This window comes from Zootoca vivipara, chromosome 16, assembly GCF_965207765.1.
Source record: "Zootoca vivipara chromosome 16, rZooViv2.hap1.1, whole genome shotgun sequence".
Classification (NCBI taxonomy): Eukaryota; Metazoa; Chordata; class Lepidosauria; order Squamata; family Lacertidae; genus Zootoca; species Zootoca vivipara.
In genome coordinates, this window is record NC_142599.1 from 26,477,344 (window position 1) to 26,497,797 (window position 20,454).

The following is a 20,454-nucleotide window of genomic DNA, read 5'->3' on the forward strand; positions in this document are numbered from 1 at the left end:
AGGTCCAACTGATCCTGATATTTGGAGTGAGGCAGGTATTTCCCCTGCCCCCATGCAATTCAACATCTTTATTGACATATAGGCTGCCCCCCTGCATGGCTAAAACTGGCCAGGAATGGTGAGCTGGTGTTAGGAGGCTTTTTGCCTTTCTTCAGACATCCTACTTGCCCCTCTCCAGCATCCTGAATCAACGCCTCCCAGGCCCCTGGGCCCCCTCCCTGAGGGTCCAGCTCCACATTCCCATCCCAATCCTCCCCCCTGTCTGACCAGCCCTACCAAGAAGTCTCCAAAGAGCTCGTGACATCCAGTCAGCTGGAGTCCAAAAACACCCAGAGGGCAGTAGTTTGGCAATGGCTGCTACGAAGCATTATGTACTTTGATGGAGGACACTATATTTAAAAATAATAATCATCTACACCTCAGGCTCCCCGCCCCCCCCCAGCTGTACAAACAGGGCTGCTCCACTTGTTTGCTGCATGGGCCGTTGCACCAAACTTGTATGTCACAGTTTTGATTTGCAGAAACGTTTTATAAATACTTGCCGCCTTCCTGTCTTCCACAAATCCATCCCAAAGAGCCCCCAGGCAACTGTGATTTTCAAGCAGTTGCAGTGTGGAAGGGAGTGGTAGGTTGAGCTCTCTCTCTGTGTTTTTTTAGATTATCTAGCCAACTTCCTCTCGCTTGATGCTGCAATCGCTCCTGCCTTCTGGCTGCCGCCCAAACAGTACAGAATAACATATTTGTATTGCTGAACTCCCTCCTGCTGCTGCTCTGGAGACCCAAAGCTTGTCTCTGCTGAGAGGGGCAGACAGGCTCACTCCTCTCAGGGCAGAGGTTCTGTAGGCATGCAACAGAGAACAAGGTCCCCTTTGTCTGTCTGCTTGGCCTGGGCAGATAGAGGACACCAAACTTGGCATCTTCTCTGCAAATGAGCCCCGTATCTCCTTTGGAACCAAACAAGCAGCAAAGAAGCGTATTTAAATTTCAAACCCTTCTTGTCCTGAGACTGTAATCTTAAGACTTTGCAAGGGCCATGGCTTAGTGGTAGAGCACATGGATTGCATCAACAGGTGCCAGGTTCAATCCCCACCATCTTTAGGTAGGACTGGGAATATTCCCCATCAAAAGCCCTGGAGAGACACTGTCCATCAGTGTAGAAAACACCAGGCAATTTATTTATTTATTTATTACATTTATAGGCCACCTCTTCCTCCAAGGCACTCAAGGTGTTGTAGATGGTTCTCCCCTCCCCGCTTTGTCCTCACAACCCAAATGGACATCAGACTGTCCATCTGATGAGTGGTGGTGGTGGTGAGATAAGCCCCCTTTCATCAGCTGACCTGCACTTAGCAGATGAGAGGAGGGACCATGTACATGAGAGAGATGGGCACATGCTTCCACTTTTGACCACACCCAGCATTGATGTGTGGCCCCCAGAGGGTTGCCCAAGAGTGAATGAGGCTGGGAAAAGGTTGACCACCTTGGCGTAAAGTTCCCCTTTATCTAAGGCAGTGGTTCCCAACAGTGGCGGAGCTTCATGCTCCGACACTGGGGAGAGGCGAAGAGTAGGCCTGGGCGTGGCTGGTGTGCGCCCCAGGGACGTGGCATGCCACCCACAGGGGCGGGGCATGTCACCTGCAGGGGAGTGGCACCCAGCACGGGCAGGGGGCAGCCGGAATGCCACCCTACCGGGGTCGCGCTGCCGGGGGCGGTGCTTTCCCCGCCCCCACACTCCTCTTCCTCCACCAGTGGTTCTCAAACCTTTCCGGGCCACTGCCACCTTGGTTCCATAAACTCATCCACAGTGCCTCCCACCCCTATAAAAAGCATTATTCAAAATAGTGGTTTGCACAACCCACTAAAGGAGATAGCAACACACAAAAATGCAAAACAGTAACAATTCATTGTAAAATTATTCAAAATCCAATTAAAACTATTCATTTTATTTAATTCAACAAAACGGATTAACTTGATGCAGTGATACTGGCTTTTCAAAGCCTGAAAGTCATTTACACCTCCGGCGCCCCCTGCCCTCCCCCCACCTCTAGTGCCCAACAGTGGTAGAGCGTATGCTTCCGCCACCTGGGTTGGGCTCAAGAATGGTGCCAGCCAAGGAGATGGGAGGCAACGCTGTACTGCGACTGTCCTCCTCCCTGGTCAGGCCTGACAAAGGAGCAGAGCTGTGGCTGGACGCAAGGGAGCTGGCTGTTCCCTCATGTGACAGCCCAGTGCAGCAGAGTGGCGCCGCCCTGGCATTGCTGCTGCCACCGCCTCTCCTCTGTCCCCGGGTCAGACCTGACTTGAGAGCAGAGCTGCTGCTGCTGGGCACAGGAACCCTCTCCGGCACCCGGGGCAGCGCAGCCCATACGGACTGCGCATGTGCGGCATCCCGCACGTACGCAGTCTGTACAGAATGGTGCGAGAGAGGCAGCCCGTACAGACTGTGCGCGCCCTCGGCCGCTCTACAGCTGGGGGGAGGCAGGGGCCATCTTGTCATCCCTCCCAGAGTGGAATCTGGGGCGGCCCGCTCCCCCTTCCTACGCCCTTGGCTGGGCGTGAGAGAGCTTGTTGCGTGCTGGAGCCAGGCTCTAATGAGGGATGCTGGGGGGGTGTGTATGGTTGCACCCCCTCTAAAAATGTGCCCGGGCCCCCCAGCCCCCCCACTACGCCCCTGAGTGTCCTCTCCCAGGTATCCCCCCTCAGGGGGCACTACTTTCCACCAAAGGAAGCCTTGAAACCTCAGGACCCAAGGTCAAGAGTGCAGGCTGAATTCTGATTTGATGGGTGTCCTTCAAGCTTCACCCTTAGAAGTGCTCAGCACAGTTGTGCCCCATCCTGTGCCCCTGCCAGACATCACAAGCCCCAGCCCTGCCCCACCATGCTCCACCCCCCAATCTGACAAGGACCACCCTTCAGCTCCCGGGACCCGTTTCCTGCCTCTCTCTCGTTCTCAGAAGCAGAGACTTTGCAATCCAGCTCATCTGCTCGGCCTCACCAGACTAACCAGGAAATTGCCCAACCTGCTTCCCTCCTTGTGACAGTTTCGCCTGCTGGTTTCTAAATAGTGGGTTCCTAGGAAGCCTATCGGAGGTACCGTACTCATGAAATGTCTGCCTTTACTGATCCTCCCCTTCTCAAGTCACACAGGACAGCGAGGCCCTGCGGCCGAGGGAAGTGAGTGTGTGTCTTGAAATGCCTTCTCAGCAGCGCACGCTCAAAGGGACAACCTTCAGACCTCTAGTTCCGTGTTGCTGGTGTGCTAAAAGCAGGCCTTAAACTAGGGGTTTCCAAGCCCCATACAATGTGTTGCGGCAATCTAATCTAACCTAGAGGTTACCAGAACTCAGACAACAGAAGTTAGGCTGCCCCTCTCCAGGTAGGGGCGCAGCTGGGCCACTCCCCAAGCATCACTCTCCTAGTGGGTTGTGCAAAATATGCTATTCTGAGTATTCTTATTTTTATAGGGTAAGGTGCACCAGGGGAGAATTTATAGAGTCAAGGAGGCAGTGACCCAGCAGCCTTAAACTGCTGTTGGACGCACAGATGGTGGAATAAAGGCTCAGCAAATTTAAGAGTGCACCGGTGCCTTCTATGCAATCGGTTCTGATCCTGTTGCAAAGCCTCGGATGTGGCATCCCTGCCAAAGACAACCGCTCTGTGCCAGCCTCTCTGTTTCCCAAGAAAATGTGCAACACAGCAGTGCCTCCCACCCCCACCCCTCAGACACGTGAGGCTAGGGTGGCTCTTGAGTCAAAAATAGCCAAGCCTCTGATTGCGCCTCTTGCTCAAAGCTTTGGCAACAGGAAGTCCCTGTCTCACTTCCCCTTTTCAAGGGAAGCTGCCATGGCAACCCAGTTGCCTGGCTATGCCCCAAGCAGGTCACAGGGCCTGTAGGCCCTCAACCCTCTTCGCTCTTCCATCTGCATTTTTGGCCATGTTTAGGCTGACCTGCAATGGGCTCCCCAGTATCACAGTTTGATTTTCGGGCAAAAGCCTGCCAGCAGAGCTCCAGTTTTCCAGGTTGAGCTTTCCCGGTTTTGAAATCGCACCCCCCCCCCGCCTTTCTCTCTGTTTGGGTCAATTTCCACTTCCTCAAGTTATCCGAGCCAGGACCTGTTCCAAAATCCCCAAGTTGAAACCTCCCCCAGAATCTGAAGTGTGTAAGATCAGGATCCCAGTATTTATACTTGGCCTGGCCAATCAAAAAGCTTCATTCTGCCTGTCAATCACAGGGAATGATGTTGCACAATGTCGGTTCTCAAAATCTGGGGCTCAGCAGACACACACTAGTCCCAGCAAGGAATCGGGGGCAGATATGATCCAGTTTGCATTTTAGGGCAAACTTGTCTAACTTGCACTTTGTCAAAACTGCATACAAATATGTGTTCGTTAAGATAATTTGCATTAAAATACTGACAAGGATTTATGAGGGTTTTTTTTTTTTAAAAAAAAGAGTTGGTTTACTGAGTAGGCATTGTTGGATTGTGTTTGTCTTTAGCCCTCAATGTGCTGTGATAACCTTTTGTGGTTGCTTTTGCTGCAACAAACAGGGCCTCTACCCCTAGAAGGTTGTGGAATATAAATGCCATAAATGACTGTAGTGTTGAACTGGGACCTGAGAGACCACAGTTCATATCCCCACTTGGCTGTGAAGCTCACTTGGTGACCTTGGGCCCAGTCCTTCACGCTCAGCCTAACCTACCTCACAGGGTTGTTGTGAGGACAGACGGGGGAGACTAAGTATGTGCACCAAACATAGGTAAAGGTAAAGGGACCCCTGACCATTAGGTCCAGTCGTGACCGACTTTGGGGTTGCGGCGCTCATCTCGCATTATTGGCCGAGGGAGCCAGCGTACAGCTTCCAGGTCATGTGGCCAGCATGACAAAGCCGCTTCTGGCAAACCAGAGCAGCACATGGAAACGCCATTTACCTTCCCGCTGTAGCGGTTCCTATTTATCTACTTGCATTTTGACGTGCTTTCGAACTGCTAGGTTGGCAGGAGCTGGGACCAAGCAACGGGAGCTCACCCCGTCGCAGGGATTTGAACCGCCAACCTTCTGATCAGCAAGCCCTAGGCTCAGTGGTTTAACCCACAGCGCCACCTGCGTCGAACATACATATATGCATATACATTACCATACATGAACTTTAATGCAAATCTTTATCCCTGTTTGTTGTCCTTTTTTGTGCATGTCCCCCTCCTTTCGGTCACTTTGCAAGCCAGCTCAGCCCCTTGTGAGACAGAAGGAAAACACTTTTGTTTTTTGTTTGCATGGCAGCCAGCCCAGGTGTTCTTGCCAGCCAGCCTGGCATTTTGCAGGTTGATGTACTTTATTATACCTCACATCCCTTTTAAAAGTTGGAGAATATATATATATGTATTACCCAAACACTGTGGGAAGCAGGGCTTGGCTTGAACATTCGCACCGTTTTTTATTTCAGCTAAATATTTCTTGGACCCAGCCTTCCAAATAATCCTGCCGCCCCCGCCCTGGTAATGAAGACATGATGAAGCGAGACCTTTCTCTATAGACTGTTCAGCGCTGAGGACTGTAGGCACGTGCGCTGGGGGTGGTGGTGGAATTTCTCAGTCAGACATATGGTTGTCATGGTTATTGGAAGCAGAGAGGTACAGGAGAAGATGAACTGCATGGGTGTCTCTCTCTCTCTCTCTTTCTCTCTCTCTCCCTCTCCCATCCACCTCCTCATATCCACCTCCTTGTTCTGCATCCCTGCAATCTGGGCTTTCCAGGCTCAAGTTGGGTCTACGTAGTGGTTTCTCCCTCCCTGCTTCTTTCTGGGGCCTTAATTGGTAAGAGTGGTGGTGGTTCGATGTCTCAGTAGCATCCCACCTCAACGGAAGATGAGTTACCCTACGGTTTATGAGAGACAGCTGAGGCTTGGAGTCTCAAGACCCTGCCGGGATCCCCCTAGTCCGGGGATGAGCTGGAACAGACGGCAGCCAAGCCGGAGAGGGGCTGCGGCAAAGGTGTGTGAGGAGGACCAAGGCTGGGTCAACCGTTCTGCTTGTGTGTGTATTCGTTAGCAGAAGTTCGTTTCTGTGAAGGTTGTTTTGTGCCGTGCTATTTTTTTTTGCCGGGGGTGGGGTGGGTGGCTTGTGCCTAATTTATTTTTCACTTAGGATGATTTGGCAGAATGGTTTCTTTTCACGCTCCAGGTTCACAAATTAGTCCAGCTCACGAAACAGTCATAGTACGGCTCTATTCTGCCTTGGTCAGACCTCACCTGGAGTCCTGTGTCCAGTTCTGGGCAACAGAGTTCAAGAAGGATATTGACAGGATGGTAGCTGTGCAGAGGAATGCGACCAAGATAATAAAGGGTCCAGAAGCCAAGTCTTGTGAGGAACGGTTGAGGGAATTGGGTATGTTTAGCCTAGAGAAGACTGAGAGGGGATATGATCGCAATCTTCAGATACCTGAAGGGCTGTCACGTGGAAGCAAGCTTGTTTTCTGCTGCTCCAGGGGGGTAGGACCCAGACCCACAGATTCCAGTTACAAAAAGGAGATTCTGACTAAACGTTAAGAAGAACTTTCAGGTGGTAAGAGCAGATCGATAATGGAATGGACCCCTCGGAAGGGGGTGGGCTCTCCTTCGCCGGAGGTTTTCAAGCAGAGTTTGGATAGCTATCTGCTAGGGATATTTAATTATGATTTCTACATTGCAGGGGGTTGGACTAGATGACCCTTGGGAGTCAATTCCAAATCTAAAATTCAATGATTCCATGTAGCTTGTCTTGTTCACTTGAGCTACCTAGATTGAGTTCTCTCTAACTGCCCCATGCCACTTTATCGTAGATTGTGTGTGTGTGGACAGAGGTTTGTGCCTTTGGGTAGCAGTTTGGAACAGGCAAACGTTAAGATTGTTGTAACTTTGGAAGCCCAATTTTTTTGAAACAAAAAACAAAAAACCCCACCAGTCTGAATGTAGCAGCTAATTCCTTTCACACAAAAGCATGAAAGGTACATCCCCGGTTAGCCTGGCCACTGTGACTATATACAGAAATGATCCTGGTGCCAAAACATTTTAGAGGAACCTCAGGGTGAGGCAGAGGGTAGCAAAGGAAGAGTGGGGCGCATTCCTGGGGTGTCTATGTGCACAATGTATTTGAAGGGCATTAGGGTGGCTCAGGAGGAAATAGAGAATAAATTCTCTGGCTTGGCTTTCCCTTATGATGGCTCTCCTTTATGCGCACCTGATTTATGACATTTCCAACTCTGGATGCGGCTGGACTTCGAGCAGCAAGTGCAAAAAGAGCAGAGCATGTCAGCCCCTGACCATCAGGTCCAGTCGTGTCCGACTCTGGGGTTGCAGCGCTCACCTCGCTCTATAGGCCAAGGGAGCCGGCATTTGTCCGCAGACAGCTTCCGGGTCATGTGGCCAGCATGACAAAGCTGCTTCTGACGAACCAGAGCAGCGCACGGAAACACCGTTTACCTTCCCGCTGGAGCGGTCCCTATTTATCTACTTGCACTTTGATGTGCTTTCGAACTGCTAGGTGGGCAGGAGCTGGGACCGAGCAACGGGAGCTCACCCCGTTGCAGGGATTTGAACCGCCGACCTTCTGATCAGCAAGCCCTAGACTCTGTGGTTTAACCCACAGCACCACCTGGGTCCCAGCATGTCAGCACTGTAACACAATTGCCTTAAATCAGCAACAGGGCTTAAGACTTGGGTATTTTGCTAAGTTTTGTTTTCAGGTGTTTTTCCCCCCTCTTCACACAGAATTTAAATGGGGTTCTAATGATTACAGGATGATATTGTCTCATGTCTGTGTTACACCTATCTGTGGGGCCACCCCCCTCCCCAGTTCTTTGGATGTGTAAATGCTGGCAAGATGGAAACTGCACACAGGCTGTAAACACCTGCTGGGGCGGAGACACATTGGCAAGCCTGAAACATACCTCTGGTTATTCAGAGGCCCTTTTCTGGAGGGGCCACTGGTCACTGCCGCTAACCCATCTCTTTCTTGCTTTCCCACAGAACAAAGAGAAAGAAAGGATGAAGGAGAGCAAAGATGCCCGCTACACCAATGGGCACCTCTTCACCTCCATCACCGTCTCAGGCATGACCATGTGCTATGCCTGCAACAAGAGCATCACTGCCAAGGAGGCACTGATTTGTCCCAGTGAGTAGGCCTCTAGCCTTCTTTCTTATTGCTTTTTTATTTATTTCAAAAACAATAATAATTATGCATCACTTGATTGTAAAAACAAACAAAAAACCCAAAACCTCAAAGCGGCTTACATTACAAAAACGATAAAATTATCAGTAAAACAGTAAAAACAAAAAAACAAAACAAAACCACCCAACTACTGTATGTAAAACATTTTTAAAAAGAATCAAAATTAGCAACAATCTGGAAACCAGATTAAAAGACATGTCAATGTTCTATAGGTCTTGATTGGCAAATGTGTTTAGTGGGTGCCGAAAAGGGTACAGCAAAGGCGGCTGCCTGGTTTCAATAGGCAGGGAGTTCCAATGTGTGAGTGCTGCTGCCCCCACAGCAAAATATTGATTTTCTTACAAATGCAGAATGAGTATTATGTGACATCTGCAATGTTGCCAGTTCAGGCTGATCAAAGCAGTTGAGCAGGTGTACATGGGGTAAGATGATTTTGTGGGTAAACTGACCCCAAGTAATTCAGGACTTTATAAACTAACTAGTGTATTTCAGCCCGTTTAATAACGGGCGCTAGAACATCCTGGAGTTCGGAGAGGCGCTTGTGCAGCGCTTCTCCGAACCCTGGGACCTGTCCTTGCTGTCGGCGGCAGGGGGACAGGAACGGAGGAGGAGAAAGCGCTGCGTTCTCCTCCTCCGTTCCTCTCCCACAGCCGCCGACAGGAAGAAGACATCCCAGGGTTCGGAGAAGCGCTTGCGCAGCGCTTCTCCGAACCCTGGGACCTGTCCTTGCTGTCGGCGGCAGGGGGACAGGAACGGAGGAGGAGAAAGCGCTGCGTTCTCCTCCTCCGTTCCTCTCCCGCAGCCGCCGACAGCAAGGAGACATCCCAGGGTTCGGAGAAGCGCTTGTGCAGCGCTTCTCCGAACCCTGGGACCTGTCCTTGCTGTCGACGGCAGGGGGACAGGAACGGAGGAGGAGAAAGCGCTGCGTTCTCCTCCTCCGTTCCTCTCCCACAGCCGCCGACAGGAAGAAGACATCCCAGGGTTCGGAGAAGCGCTTGCGCAGCGCTTCTCCGAACCCTGGGACCTGTCCTTGCTGTCGGCGGCAGGGGGACAGGAACGGAGGAGGAGAAAGCGCTGCGTACTCCTCCTCCGTTCCTCTCCCGCAGCCGCCGACAGCAAGGAGACATCCCAGGGTTCGGAGAAGCGCTTGTGCAGCGCTTCTCCGAACCCTGGGACCTGTCCTTGCTGTCGACGGCAGGGGGACAGGAACGGAGGAGGAGAAAGCGCTGCGTTCTCCTCCTCCGTTCCTCTCCCACAGCTGCCGACAGGAAGACATCCCAGGGTTCGGAGAAGCGCTTGCGCAGCGCTTCTCCGAACCCTGGGACCTGTCCTTGCTGTTGGCGGCAGGGGGACAGAAACGGAGGAGGAGAAAGCGCTGCGTTCTCCTCCTCCGTTCCTCTCCCGCAGCCGCCGACAGGAAGGACGCGCACACTCTCCCCCCCCCCGCCTCCTCCAACCGCCGCTCCTCATGGCCAGGGAGGGTTGTGAGGAGGCCTTCACCGGCCTCCACCCTCGCTTCCCTGACGTGCCCTGCAGTGAGGCGGTGTCCGGCAGGAGCGGCGGTTGGAGGAGGCAGAGGGGGGGGAGAGTGCGCGCGCGCAGTCTCTGCTGTCCAATCCCTGTATCCCTGGGGCACATGCGCAGTGACCCAGGGACACACGGGACAGCTTGGACGCAGGGACATCTTGGACATTATTATATAGGATAGTAACACCTTGCTCTCGGCCCGGTAGCAAATGGGGAACCAGTAAATAAGGATTGGGGGTGTGGGTGTGGGCGTGTTGTATTCCACCCACCCAACCCGTACCTCAAGTTATGGGTCATTAGGAACTGAAATAAGCACATAGGCCGCTGGATGGTAGCTTCAGAATGCCCTTCTTTAAATTTCCCTTGGGGAAGGGCAGATAGGGACGGAGGAGGCTTTCATTTGGCTTCCTTTGTGTGCCATGTGCATTGCCAGCATGCCAGGGCACCTGTTGCCTAGACATGCTTGCCAGCCTCGCTGTCCTAGTGGCTGAGGACCCAGTTTAAACACGAAGACCGCGTGAGAAAATTCATGCCTGGCACCACATCCAAATCAGACTCCACTTTCCCACCCAGCCAGGAAAGATGTTTGCCTTTATAACCATTTGGCCATTTGCTCACTCAACTTATTCCTAAGAATTCTGGGGATATTTCTGCCTTTCTAAAATCACCATTTTATTACTTGATTCAGGCACAGTCATTGCCTGGCTGTTTATGGACGGAGGCTTCCATAATATAAATAGGTTGCTCAGATTTTGCAAAATGGCCCACGGCAACAGGGTGTTGTTGTTCTTTTCAACTTACTGGATTTACCCCAGAGAAGGAAAATCCAGGTTGAAAGGGGGGTGCAGGGGGAATGCGACGAATACAGGCTGGCATTTTAAAGGCCATAACATCTTGTGGATATTGCAAAAAAAAAAAAACTTCATGTGTGAGGAGCACCCATGCCATATAAGTAGCCCTCTGGGATGTAAGCCTTTTCTTGAAGGGGGAAAATGTGATCCCCCCCCCAGCCCAGCAACTAATTTTCATGAAATGCTTTTTCAGGTAGTTGGAGCCCTGAAGGATTGTTCTGTGTATGCTGATGAGGCTTAGTTCTCTTGCTGCTTTTCATCTGCCCCACATGTGCAAGTGGATGTTCTCAGTCAATGCCCAGACTCAGTAATGGGGCTGCATGAGGATTAAGCACTCAGTCTGGCCTTGATGGAGGAGATGGCATTTGGCCTGCTCTGGATGGAGTTGCCCTCCCATTTAAGGATTGGGGTCACAGCCTCCAGGTGCTATGAGATCCAACCCCGGTCATGGATGCTCAAGTGGTGTTGGTGGCACAAATCCCCTTTTGCTAAGCTGAATTTATTTATTTGTTATGTTACCGCCCCATGCCATAGTCCTCCGACTTCTCTAGAGAGAGTATTCTAAATCTGGGGATGGGGGGTATCACTGAGAAGCCCCTCACCCTTGTTGGCAATCCCTGTGCTCAGATCATCAGCAGAGAGCCTTCTCTGACTGCCCGCTCAATCTCAGGAACAGCTACCTTTTTGTAGAAATGTGCAGCATAGCATTACTTCAGACTGGAATCAGAGGCATTGTTGGCTGTGGTCTACGGTACATATCTTAGGTTGGATTCAGACAGTAGTGGTGTGTGTGTGTGTTCTGAGACCTGATGGTGGTTTGAATGGGACAGCACCCACTGGCAATCATCCCACCTTTTGTCTTTGGTTAAACAGGGTGTGCAGGTTTTTCAGGGGGGGGGGAACCAGGGGCAACAGTGAGGCAGAACTTTCTACACCATAGAAGCCTCAGTCAAATAAACCCTCTCAGAAACTATGCTCCAGCCTCACTGCTTCTGGCCCTTGATTGGCATTGGTGAAATGAGCTCCGGAGGTTTCAGAAACCCTGCAAAAACCTACCAGACCTGTTCACTAGAGAGAACAAAAGTCTGAGTGTGAGCAATCATGCCTGCTTTGAGCCACCTCCAACTCCCTGAAATAGGCTGGTTCCTTTCTTTCTTTCTTTCTTTCTTTCTTTCTTTCTTTCTTTCTTTCTTTCTTTCTTTCTTTCTTTCTTTCTTTCTTTCTTTCTTTCTTCTCATCTCCTTTTCTTGTGGCTTGGTGGGATTAGATGACTCTTCCTCACCCCCTAACCTGTTTCTGAGCCTGTCCCTGCCCGCTTCGCCTGGAGAGAGGCCTTCCAGAACAGCTGCAGTCCTGGGCCACAACCTCTTCAGTCTGGAACATCTGCCTGCGAGGACAGCTGTTGGGGCTGGGCCTCCCAGAGGGGCTTTTGCTCTTAGACTGCAGGGGCTGGCTTTGTTGTCTGACTCTCCCTTGGTGACCTGGAAGGGCCTTTGATGTTGCGGCTTGTTTTCTCCTGACCCCACCAGCCCCTGGCCTGAAAACTTGGCCCCAACTGCATCTGAGCAGTCACACTTGACCGTTAGAGAGTTTGCCGGTAGCCATGCCAAAAGCAGCCATCTCCTTGAGTAAATAAACATTGTCAGGCAGTGTGCTTTATTTATATATTGGTGGTGGCTAACAGCTTGAATCTAGACCAGGGCGGTGGAACCTCAGGTCCAGAGGTGGAATGTGGCCCTTGAGGCATCTCTATGTGGCCCTCAGGATTCTCCCTAAGCCACACACTTTCTTCCCTGGCCACACCCCTCACCAGCTTTCTCTTCTGCCTTCCTTAAGTGTGTTCGCCTGGCTGGAATGTCTCTTTGAAGGGTAATCATGGCTCTTTCAGGCCTGGATGGAGAGGCAGGGGTGGATGTTTGTGAGTGTGAGTAATCACTAAGTAATTATTAGTAATTTTTGCATGGTAAGACTCACATCCTACACTATGCCTACTTTTATTTATTTATTGCATTTCTATCCCACCTTTTTCTCCAAGGAGCTCATGGTTCCCCACATCTCTTCATTTAACCCCACAACAGGCATGTAGCTTAGGCTAAGAGGCAGTAACTGATCTTGAGGTCACCTGGTGAGCTTCCTGACCAGTTTAGGATTTGAACCCTGGTCTCTCCTGGGACCTAGTCCAACTATCTAAATACTATACTCTAAGCACTATGCTATGGGATGCGGGTGGCACTGTGGGTTAAACCACAGAGCCTAGGGCTTGCTGATCAGAAGGTCGGCGGTTCGAATCCCATGATGGGGTGAGCTCCCGTTGCTCGGTCCCAGCTCCTGCCAACCTAGCAGTTCAAAAGCACGTCAAAGCGCAAGTAGATAAATAGGTACTGCTACAGCGGGAAGGTAAATGGTGTTTCTGTGCGCTGCTCTGGTTCACCAGAAGCGGCTTTGTCATGCTGGCCACATGACCTGGAAGCTGTACGCCGGCTCCCTCGGCCAATAATGCGAGATGAGCGCCGCAACCCCAGAGTCGGTCACAACTGGACCTAATGGTCAGGGGTCCCTTTACCTTTAAGCACTATGCTACACGGGCTCTCTAGCCTCAGCCACTCTTGTGTCTGGCTCCATCTACCACTATAAGTTTGATAATAATCATAATAGTTATATAGCACCCTCACAGTACATGGCATGTGACCCTGTGAGAGAAAGTGGCCCTCTGGTTGAAATAAGTTCACTACCCCTGGCCTAGGTTCTCAAGAGTTGGGCTTCCCTTTGCCAACCTACTTGGTGGCTGGATCTCGGCCTGGCCAGGTGCTCATTATAGTTACTCTCTTGCCCATGCCCACTGCGGACACTTCCTTCTGGGAAAGGAGGAGGTTACCTCTGAGCCACTCCTGTGCTCCTGGTCTGGTGCAGCACCTCGCTCCCACAAGTTGGTTCTCCTGGTTTTATACACAATTCTACATTTTGGAGTTGCTCTACTGCAGTCTGAGTTCAGGTTGAGGCCAAAGCTTACTTGCTGAACATGATAATTCAACAGGTTGGGCGCGTAAGGCCTTGCCAAAAAAAAAGAGAGCAGTAGAGGACACAGATCTGCATAACAGGTACACGTGCCAACTTTCATGAATGCATGCAATTACTATCATTTAAATGAAAACACAGTATATCTTGTCATGGTGGGGAAGGCTGTGTGCTGGCTCAGTCTGCTCCCAAGCGCTGATGGAACAGACTCCCTCAGAAGGTGGTGGACCATCCTTCATTGGAGGTTTTTCAACAGCAGTTGGATGGTCATTGTCAGAGATTCTTTAGTTGTCATTCCTGCATTGCGGGGGATTGGACTAGATGACCCTTGGGGACCCTTCCGACTCTAAAATTCTGTGATTCTATGCTAGATGCTGAGAGGCAGCATCAAACCCACCCTTTTTTATAAGGGTCCTTATCTTTTAAACCCAATTTGGACCAAGCACCTTTCCAAGCGGAGAATCACTTCAAAAATATAACTATCCTTGATCTTTCAAAGCATATGAAGTGGTGCCTCGGGTTACATACGCTTCAGGTTACAAACTCCACTAACCCAGAAATAGTACCTCGGGTTAAGAACTTTGCTTCAGGATGAGAACAGAAATTGTGCTCTGGCGGCATGGCGGCAGCGGGAGGCCCCATTAGCTAAAGTGGTACCTCAGGTTAAGAACAGTTTCAGGTTAAGAACAGACCTACAGAACGAATTAAGTTCCTTACCCGAGGTACCACTGTATATATTTAGGGCATCATTTAGTTGGGATTCAGCCCCTCAACCTGTTTGAACACCTGCGTTCATCTCTGAGATGGCATTGTGGGGAGGTGAGAAGCAGCATGCAGGGGCACAATTCCTTTCCCTTGCTTCCGAGTAGCCACAGAGCATCCTCCCCCACCAAAGGCCAAATCTGCACCATACATTTAAAGCACTGTGATACCGCTCAGGGCTTCCCCTAAAGAATTCTGGGAGCTGTAATTTGTTAAGGGTGCTGAGAGTTGCTAGGAGACGCCTTTCCCCCCTCGCAGAGCTGCAACACCACTTCCCAGAGAACTCTGGGAATTGTAGCTCTGTGGGGGGAATAGGGGGCCTCCCAACCATTATCCACACACTTTACAAACTATGTTTCCCAGGACCCTTTGCATTAGATGTGCACTTTAAATTATTGGTACAGGTCTGCCAAAAGTTTTTAAGGCTCCTGCTCCCATCCATGTGAGAGGCACAAAAGGGGCTCATCTCTCTCTCCCTCCCTCCTTCTTCCGGCTGAGACTGTCCCTTCCACGTGGGCTACGGGGACTTGGCAACTGTTCCCGGCCCAGCAGATGGTCCTCTGAACAAGCCGGCCGTTTGGTGTTTTTCTCCTCAGCCCTCCTCCCTGATGGTTGGGGGTGGGCTTGGAATTTTCCGGGTGCGGGGGAATCTCCTGGAAGCCCTTTTGCATTATTGATCAGAAACATCAAAGCTCCTCATAAGATATATTGAAAACGGTTAACAAACGGGGGCGTTTTAAAAGTCAGCTCTGCCTCGCAGCATTAGAAATGGGGCAGCAGGGGGACCCCCTAGGACCACCAACAAGGGAACAGGGGATTGAAACCAATAGTTGGGTCTGGTTGGTTCTTAGGGGAGAGGCCAAAGCTCAGTGGTAGAGGCGCAGAACTGGGTGTCTCCATTTAAAGATTGTATCTAGCTACCTTTTAGGGTCAAACCCTTCCAAGGGTGTCACAAGATATGATCAGATATCAGGTGAACGGAAACGCCTCTGTCACCTGGACTGAATAGACCAGTGGTTGCTAACCCGGCGCTCTCCTGGTGCTTCAGACTACAACTCCCATCAGCCCCAGTCACTAGCCCAGTGAGCTTCATCGCCAAGTAGAGATGTGAACCCTGGTCTTTCGCAGATCCTAGTCTTTGACACACTAAGCCAGAGCTTTCCAAGCTGTATGCCGGCTGCAGTTTGTGCTCCCTGCACTCCTCCCGGGGCTGGAAAGGGTTTAGTTTAACCTCCGGTTTGCTAGTAAAACTGAATTACTGCGTCATGAAATGATGCATCAACATGAAAAGTTTGGGAAGCTCTGCTCTAAGCACTACACCATACAGTCTATGCACCAGGAATGTCTGCTTTGTTTGGGCTTTGGGCTTGTTTGTTGCATTGGGGTTTTTAATCACCTTACGAGCACATTGCCTTGAGGTGGTGGCTTCGAAGGCCATTAATAATGAATTGTATTTGTAGTAGTAGTAGTAGTAGTAGTAGTAGTAGTAGTAGTAGTAGTAATTAATAATGATGATGGATCTTCTAGAGGCAAATCATGGTTTTTTTAAATGAACCCCAGCTCAGCACCACACCACCCCCACCCGCCTTCCCCTCCCTGAATCTGTTGTCTCCTAATTGGCCTGCAGCCACATTTGGGACTCTACTGGTTTCCCCTGCTTTGATCTCTAGGATTGGGAGGGGGGGTGCTTGTATTTGTGGAAGTGAATAAATGGCACTGCAGGTCTCCTTGTCCGCTCCAATTGTGCTCTGCTGTTATCTCAGGCTGGCCTTTTTCCTGGGCCAAGATTTGCCTGTGCTTGTGATCTCTCTTTCTCACACATGGGGGCTAGAGTGGAGCAGATAATGAACAGAGCGCATAGGGCTGCCAAGTCTCAAGCAGGGTCACCAAGGCAGGGCTTTGTATTCATACCCTCCTTTCTTCCAAGGAGCTCAAGGCAGCAGACATGGTCCTTCCCTCCTTTGTTCTGTCCTCACAACATCCCTGTGGGGTAGGCGAGGCAGAGATAGCTGTGTGTGGCTAACCAAAGGCCACTTACTCACGTTGGCTCCAAACAGAGAAACGTCTGAAACACTGCAGCCTTTCCTCATGGGGGTGCCACTCCAGCCTATGGATCATTTTGGTTAAACACCTATAAATGAAGCAGATATGGGAATATACACAGCTGCCCAGCTTGTGTGGGGTGTGTGGTTAGTAAAATGAGCCTGCACATTTCATATCTCCTATGTTTTGTGTTCCCTGTGTCTGTGTGCAAAGTGTGTGTGTGTGTGTGTGTGTGTGTGTGTGTGTGTGTGAATAGGGCAGCTCAGGGCAGCTCTCTTCCCTTCTTAGGAAACCTCCACCCCAAAAAATCTGGCGCCAATCCCAATGCCTTCTCTAGGATGACAGAATCCACCTTTCTCAACTGGGTGCCTCAGCCCCAACCAGCAGCTGGGTACCAGCTTTGAAAGACCAATCCACTGAGTTTGTGGCCAAGGCAAGATCTGAACCCAAGTTCCCTTGCAGCTTACGGCTCCGTTCTTTTGATTGCCGCATTGGGCATCTCTCTCCAGAAATGAAGCGAGTGCAGGAAGGTAGATTAGGCTGCAGACATTTGGTCCTGTGGAGCGGGAAGGAATTTCTCACTTCCCTTTTGCCACTTGGAGCAGTGCGTGAGACAAGCAGACTTGCCAATCTCGAACAACAATATTTTCTTCCTTCTCAGGAAGAACATGACTTCACTTCCTTGCTGGCAGTCCCAGGCTGTTGTGTCTGAACGAGCTCCTCTGGCATCTAAACTTTTGTATTCTGGATATTATTTTCTTGTGGGAGAAGATGGATCTTTATAAATGTTGGGGTGGTTCTAGGCACTGTAGCAAGCAGAAATCCACCAAGGGGAGCATTTCCCATAGTCCCCATCCCATGCTGTTGAGCCTCTCTTTGCCTGTCATGCAGAGAATATTGTTAGGAGTTTGGGGGGGTCCTGTAGGGGGGTTGTAGAATGTAAAAGATTGAGCTTGCCAAATCAGTCTCTTTGTCTAGGCCAGAGCTTTCCAAACTGTGTGTCTTCATGTGCCAGCTTCAGTTTGATGCATGTCTAAAAAATGTGTCACCAACATGAAAAGTTTGGTTGTGTTTGACGGATTAAGTGCCATGATTAGCATAAGTGAAGAATCCTAGAATTGTAGCATTGGTCCTGAGGTCCTTTATTCCAACCTCCTGAAATGCTCTGCGCCATAGAATGAATGGGTAGGCCTTTCCTCCACCTCCTCTCACCCAGCCGCTAGGTAGGAGAACAGTAGCCAGAGCTGTGTGTTTGATTCAGCTGGAAGCGAGCTGGAGACAGGGAGACATGCTTGCTCTGTGCTGCATCTCAAGCTGCGACTAATGGGGAAACAAGAGCCCATTGTGGGGTTAATTCTGTGAGCCCCTCCATCTTATGTTCAGGTTTTATACAAAACCATATATACATGTAAATGAAACCATATACCCTATCCGCTGACCTTCATTCCAAGGCTGCTGAACCTGGTTAAGTGCCTGGAACCTATAGAATCTCTGACCCCTAGAGATTGGGGTGGCTTGTAACACTATATTGGCCTGGGGAATTTCTGCTTCTCCTGCTGTCTTTTAAAGAAAGTTCAGGAGTGAGGGTTGGCTGAAAACTTTTGAGCAGCTCAGTGACTCACAAGGAGGAGGGAGGTGTGAGAACTTTCACTCCCCCATCCTGTACTTACAAGGATCTGAGTGTCTTGAGTCTTTTTACTGCTGTTGTCTGGAAATCTCTTTCTAATCCTACATCAAAGGCATTTTGCACTCTCAGTCTACATTTGCACTCTGAGGGGCCACTGAGGGAGCTATCTGTTGATGAAAATACTTGCAGCAAAAAACGATCCTCATATACCGCCCTCCAAGAAACATCCCATGCCTATACACAATGCAAATAATACAGTCAAACACAAAGTTTGTAAATAGCTAAAGAATTGATTCCATCAGGCGAGTGTCCCAGAGTGAGCCGTGGGTAATTGGTGGTCTATCCCACCATGCCTCTAGAATTAAGTTAGTAGCTGTTTTCCAATATTGGAGTTTATAGATTCCCAGCTGCCTGCAGACATGAAGTAGGTCCTTAAACAAGTAAATTCTTATTTTTACATCTATATTATGCTTTTCTTCCATCCTGGAACCTATCTGTGTGGTTCCCAGGCAGTCACCCAACCAGGCATTGAACAGACCCACGTTTTCATTCCAAAAGAATGCATCTCAAATCTGCTTGTCTTCCAGGTGTGAACACAGGCAGTGATGGCTGTAGGCATTTTCTTTTTAAACAAAAAAAACCCCACACACATTAAAAAAAAGTCTCCCTGCCTCCCACCTCCTCATCCAAGTACAGACATAACTGAGAAATGACTGTCCTTGCCAGAGAAATCCACTTCCTGTGCGCATCACTTCCTCCTACTCATGCATTCTTGGATATTCCGTGAGTCACTGAGCTTTGTGAACTTGGTCGTCGTATATCCTGAAGGAGAAATGCATGAAAAGAAAAACGGGGATTGACTTTCTATCCCATCTGGCAGTCGCTCACAAGAGGGCCTTGATTTGCTGGCCCAGGAGGGTTAGCTCAGAATATGAGCTGCCCATTTGCTTGCTTTATCTTAATTGCTTCCCTGCCCTCTTTAAGTACAGCTTAAACTGCACCAATGGCCTTCATGAGGCACCTCAGCTTTTGGCTCACAGTGGACTGAGTGTTTGGAGGGGAGCATTGGAGAGAGAGAGCTCCACACTAGAGAAAAGAGTTTAAGTGCCCTGCGCCTATGTCCATGCTAAACCAGCCCTTTGCCTAGGCATCATTTAGAATAATTGAATCATAGAACTGTAGAGTTGGAAGGGATCCCACTGGTCATCTGGATGCAGGAATCATACCTAAAGCATCCTTGACAGGCAGCCATCCAACCTCTCCTTAAAAACCTCCAAGGAAGGAGAGCCTACCACCTTCCAAAATCGTTTGTTCCACTGTTGAACAGCTCTTGCTGTCAGAAAGTCCTTCCTAATATTTAGTCAGAATTTGTGAGAAAGCAGGTGAGGTGTTCTTTGGATCTGAAGCTATCTGGAAAATCATACACGAACCCCCTGTGCCCCCCCCCACGGTCCGATTTGCGCCTTTTTATTTCTCCTCTTCCTTATTCAGAAACCAAAAGGTTCCACGCTTGAATGCATTGAACATTCTTTTCATGGAGAAAATCTTTATCCAGGGACTTTCCATGTGAACGCTCACAGCTTGCTTCAATCAGTTAGATTTGCTCTGTGGCACCTTTTCCATGGTGGCGTTGCTGTCTGCCTGTGGAGTGCAATAATCATTCTAGATTAAACGGGGTGAGTGGAGACACAGTGACACAACATCATGTAGTCTGTGGGACTGGAATGGTCACCTTGTGGTCACAACTCCTTTTGCGAATCTTGTGGACGAAGAAGAGGTGGCCACTCTCGTATTTGCGTGTGTGTCCTTGATCCATTTATTCCTGCAGTCAGAGAGGCAGCCTTCTCCTCCCCCCATTTCACTCACGCCATCCTTCCGAGCGGATCGTGGAAGGAACAGGCTGTAGCATGGGGGAGTGATCACCGTGTTCTCCCCGGTAGTTCCTTGCAGCCAAAAGCTTGGCACACAGGCCATGCCCAGCAGGGGCAAGCTGCCATCTGTGTGCCAGCCAAATGGGCAGGATGAAGAACCTTCACTCTTCTCTGGGGGTGGAGGAAACAGCAGGCTGCAGTGTGAGGGGGGTGGGCATCATCCAGAAGGCAGAGCTGTTTGGTGTTTGTTTGTTGTTGTTTTTCAAATGGCCACCCTAACTGCTACTCCTTCCTACAGACCCAGAAACTTTGGTGGTGCTTTACAAGTTGCTTCCAAACTTCCTTTTGAACCCCTGATTGGCTCCAAGATTGGGGGGGCTCCATTTTCAGCAAAGTGCTGTCTCATGGGCCGCCTTCAATGATGATGCCCCCCATAGGATCTGTGGAAACCTTTCTTTTTTGTTTCTGGCAATACCGCATTGTGGTAAAATACAGACACTGCCCCACAAATCATCATCGTCATCATCTTCATCATCATCATACCTTACCCTTCC

General features: G+C 50.1%; 1 protein-coding gene across 5 annotated transcripts in view; it reads left to right on the forward strand.

Moving 5' to 3' along the window:
* ARHGEF2 (Rho/Rac guanine nucleotide exchange factor 2) overlaps window positions 1-20,454 on the forward strand; it is a 120,313-nt gene that overhangs the window by 77,732 nt on the left and 22,127 nt on the right. For all 5 annotated transcript variants that reach the window (XM_060269556.2, XM_060269558.2, XM_060269553.2 and 2 more), the window contains one exon: window positions 8,003-8,147. In XM_060269556.2, coding sequence (XP_060125539.2) covers window positions 8,003-8,147 — 145 coding nt within the window. The remainder of the gene's footprint in view (window positions 1-8,002; window positions 8,148-20,454) is intronic.